This window comes from Trachurus japonicus, unplaced genomic scaffold, assembly GCF_045865225.1.
Source record: "Trachurus japonicus isolate A0001 unplaced genomic scaffold, Traja_1.0 AP029663.1".
Classification (NCBI taxonomy): Eukaryota; Metazoa; Chordata; class Actinopteri; order Carangiformes; family Carangidae; genus Trachurus; species Trachurus japonicus.
Genome location: NW_028219796.1, coordinates 2,874 through 7,708, shown reverse-complemented (window position 1 = coordinate 7,708; position 4,835 = coordinate 2,874). Strand labels below are relative to the sequence as shown.

At 38.8% G+C, this 4,835-nt stretch overlaps 1 protein-coding gene across 1 annotated transcript; it reads right to left on the bottom strand.

Moving 5' to 3' along the window:
* Positions 1–305: 305 nt before the first annotated feature.
* On the bottom strand, positions 306–3,759 carry LOC146961013 (dnaJ homolog subfamily C member 21-like; the record flags this gene model as incomplete). The annotated part of the gene is made up of 8 exons (XM_085771857.1): positions 3,331–3,759; positions 2,685–2,778; positions 2,433–2,556; positions 2,100–2,231; positions 1,580–1,884; positions 1,320–1,486; positions 756–849; positions 306–488 (listed from the first exon to the last, which is right to left on the bottom strand). Coding segments are annotated over exons 1-8 (1,196 nt in total), but the record flags the coding sequence as incomplete, so codon positions are not given.
* Between the last annotated feature and the right edge of the window lie 1,076 nt (positions 3,760–4,835).

The window sequence follows — 4,835 nt, the reverse complement described above, 5'->3', positions numbered from 1 at the left end:
AAAATGAAAAGTAATTTGTTTCACTGTTACATCAAACATGGATAACACTTTTATAATAAGTACACACTATTAAGCATTAAATCCTGAATTCATCATTTATAAACACATGAATACTCTTAGTATGTAGTTTATAAACACAGTTAAAAATGTTTACACATCATTGATAAGCACTAACTTTATTTATTAACTACATACTAATGAGTATTCATGTGTCATAAATGAATAACTCAGTATTTATTAATGCTTAACTAATTCTGAATAGTGTGTACTTATTATAAGGTGTTACCCAAACATGAACTACATACTTTTGCCTTGGCTTTTCCTCCTCCTCTTCAACGTCTTCCTCCTCCTCTTCCTGCTCATTTTCCTCATTTCCTTCCTGCTTATCGTTGAGATTCAAACCGAGTGAATCCTCTTCCTCCTGCAGCTGTTGCCTTAGCAACGCCACCATTTCCCGGTGCTTTTTGGATTTTTCATGGTTTTTCATACTGTAGAGAAGAAGGGAAGACAATGATAATGGATTAAGAACACAGATTTAACCGTGTGAATTGAATTAAAGGGCTTCGGAGATTTATGATGTTAACAGAATCATTCAAATAATTACTCAGAGTGTGAATACATTTGAGACTGTGAACATTTCGTCGCTGCATTTGGAGTCTTTAACCTTAAACCTCTGCACTGATTAAATGTAGCTAAAATGATTCAGAGCTTAGTGAGGTGAATTACAGTGTGTCGCCGTGTGGGTGGCTACTCACGCTTTATCAGATTTGAAGGATTTGTCACAAGCTGGACAGTACAGGTCATCGTAGTAGTCAATTGTCAGTTCATCTCCATCAGGCTGGTCTGCATCTGTGAATATATATTGGTACAGAGAAGGGAAAAGGCAGAAACATTACTTATCAATCTGTCAGAACGCTGAGCACTTCAACTTTATTCAGTTATGTCCCGCAGGGGGCAATTAGTTTTGCAGTAGACAAGAACATAAAAATGACACATACCCTGTAACAGACACATAGACTACAATAGCACAAACCGTAGTATCATGAACACAGGGATGGTAATCCGCCATGCACAACCACAAATCAACAACAGAGAGATGAATGACAGCAGTACAGCTCGCGGCTCTGCTCCGCCATTCTAAAAAATAGCTTGCACCAATAATTAAAGGTAACAAACCTACTCCTAAAACTGAAGGGATTATGGCAATGGGCCAGTTTTCCTCTACTGTATACTATCCTTTTAAGCTTTAGGTTCAGCATAACCCCTGGACACAGAAGTGAAGGCAAAGCTAAGCTCACATTTCTCCCTGTCTCACTAACCTCCTCCCTCTTCACTGTTCTTCTCCCGTGTGTCCATGTCCTGATCTTCTTCCTCACTCTCCGATGCATCTCCAAACTCTTCTCCGTACTGAGCTTCTATCTGCTGCAGCTCCTTCTCCAGTTCTGACATGGCCGCCCAGCTCTGCTCTTTGTATTCCTCTGCCAGTCTTGGAAGAACATACAACACAACATTATGACTTTCAAGAAGAGAGACACGCAAAGTAACGTCATATTTATCCGAGCATCTCCCCACTACTCACTTGGCCTGGTCGAGCTTCTGCTTCCGCCTCAGCTCCTCCACCTTCTTGATCTTCTCGGCGTTCTGCTCCTCCACCAGCTTCCTGTGAGCCTGCACGCGCCGGTCGCGCTTGCGGACAAAAGCCACTAGCTGTCGCACCAGCTCGTTGCGCTCCTTTCGAGCCTTGTCTCTGGTTTTCTTGTTCTCCTTCTCCATGGCCCTCTTTTCCCAGCGGTTGGAGGCCTGCCTCGTATCGTACTCCTCCTTCCAGGCAAAGTTTTTACGAGTGCAGAAGCTCTGCCAGTAGCCGTAAAACACATGCACCACCTGCGATATGGAAACAGAGGCTGTTTAAGTAGCTTGTAAAGATTCTTCTTTAATTGTACACTGTTTACATTTCAGTCTTGTTATTTGTTAAAAAACATCCTTATTCATTTATTCATGTGATGTATAAATTAATAAGCAGCTGTATAAACTAATCTTGTATCATCACATAGACAAACAACCCTGAGACGAGTGTCTTAAGTGTGCAGCCGGCTTACAGTATCATAGTCACTCTGAGAGTCTCCGAAGGGTGGAAACTCCTCCTCGTCTTCCTCATCCTCCACCCTGGCGTGCTCCATCTCTTCTTTAACAATGGACTCAAAGAGATTCCTGTAAACTGTGTAAAAGCCCTTTGGAGAAAGAGAGTGGATAAAAAGGAGATAATTAATTTCAATTTCAGTAACTTTGATATAAGTGTTGTTGTTGTTTTTTTTGACAGATTGACATTGTTCTGAAGAAGAAGACTGAGAACATCTTTAAGACCTGGTTGAAGGTTTTACTTTTGTTTGTACTGTTCACCATACTCCTCACACACAAGCACAAACACCAACCTTTTCATCATCTCCATAGCCAGAATAACAGGTGACTGTGAAGTACTGCAGCAGGTCAATGCTGTCATCTTCATAATCTCCACTCACTCCTCCTTTCAGCAGAGCATCCCTGTGATTGTCATACCTGACAAGACATACAGAGCCCACAATGACACAAAAACTGTGAGGATCTATTAGGTCATAAAGAGCTCTTCACTTGCTAAAATGTAGAGACTATTTTCACAATAGGAACACAGATATGTCTGTACACACCAAGCTCTCTCCTGTGGATCGCTCAAGACGTCATAAGCTGCCTGAATCAGCTTGAAGTGCTCGGCTGCCTCCTCGGCATTGTCCAAGTTTTTATCTGAAAATTAGAGAAGGAAATCATCACCAACAACTGTTGTTTGGTTGAATATTGAAAACAATAACATAGGGTGCTTAAGTTTCACATACATTGATCCAGCAAAGCCAAATAAGACTACTAGAGATACACAGTGTGGTCAATACAACGAAATTTGGTTTTGTTTGGCAACAATCCATAGCAACATATCTTTTTTTTTTTTTTTTTAAAGCAAAGTGCTTTAAAAAATTACCTTCTAATTAACAACATTTAAAACAGTCTGGATAAAAAATACATAGTCATTGTATTAAACAGATAAAAAGCATAGGTGCAAAGATCTGAATAAGAGTAGAGAGAAAATATTGTGAATATTGAACTGCTTGTTCCATTATTCATTAATGCATACGTTATTACACTGTTATTTCATCACCCATTTTCATTTCGATCTGCCAACTTAGTTTTTACCCACTTCACTTTTTGACAATATCACAAACACCCAATTAGATTGTAATTGTAAGTTAAAGTAGAAGGGGATTCAGGTTTTTCATTCAAGCACTCGTTTCTACCCCAACTTACCTGGATGCCATCTTAATGCTAGTTTGCGATAGGCTTTCTTCAAATCATCGTCTCCTGCGTCTCGTTTCACACCCAATATCTCGTAGTGACACTTCATGATTAGATAATTATAGACAGACGACTGACACTAATATAAATACTCAGAAAAATGTTGTCCCAACGGAAGCTAACTTTTAGCATTAAGCTAACTGCGGCATGCTAGCGACAGACCGGCAGCATCTTGACTTATCTCTAAAATAATGCAGATTTAACGGCTAATAACGACAACATCGTAACAATTAGGCCTTACATGTTTAAAACTGTGCCATGGCCTTTAACTTATACTGACAAAACAGCTCCTAATAAATAAATTACTTTAGGAAAGCTTGTTGAGGACGGTTGAGACCATGGACAGGAGAGTTCTGGTCAGTGCCGCTAAATCTCGCGAGAGTTTCTTCTTCTTTTGCGGGTTTGACACTAACCGCGTTTTGCTGCCCTCTACTGTTGTGAACAGCAAACTCAAAATGTTTAACTCGTGAAACTATACTGTATTAAAAACAACAACAACAAAAAAAAAACTCAATTCTGGTTGTGTTCATACACATTGACAGAGATTTATATACTTATAAACTCTACAACCTCACAATTAAACACTGGATCCTGTTGCACACACAAGCCCAAACAATAAGAATGTAAATTCATCTTTCACTGTTGTGATTGTAGTTGGATACAAACGGGTACAAACGTGCCACTAAAATATTGTTTTTTTTCCTATCCCACAGTGCTCTCTAGTGGTGACAGGGAGACTTACATTCATGGCTGTAATTCCCATTGAGTAGCCTACACTTTCAGACAGACACACACTTTTTGCTGCTTTAGAGACTAACTAAATAATCCACAAAGTTCTGATTGTTTAAACATTTCTGCCATACAACCAAATGATCAATTCATAGATTTCAATACCTAAGGTTGAGAGTCAAGTGTCACACAAGGTTTGACATGATTTTGTTTTTTCTTGTACTTTCATTAACAGTAATAAAAATACAACCAGATGGCTCTGAGACAGTGCTGTGTTGCAGTTAAAAAGATCAACCCGTAGCCCTCTGCAAGTCCTGACAGGACAGATGCCAATAGAGAGCAAGCACTTCATGACCAGCTACTGAGCTAATCTCTGGGGGAAGGAAACGCTCCAGATGGACTGCCAAAATATGTAGAGGATATAGAGATAAGTAATATTAAAATTAGCCAGTGAATTTAGACTGAAATCTGTTGAATACAGTATTTTCAACAAAATTAATTTTGATGACTCAAACTTAAACAGAGAAATGGGGAAACATCCAGTATATTTAACTTACTAACTCACTTAACCCCCCCCCCCATTTATATCAAACACAGCAATACATTATACAGTTACAATCAAAGTAAACGTAGAAATGAACTAGAGAAACCTGTAAACAATACAAAATCTAATATAGAAATAAATAGCTACACAAAATAAAAAATAAATAAAATAAAAAAAGATGAAT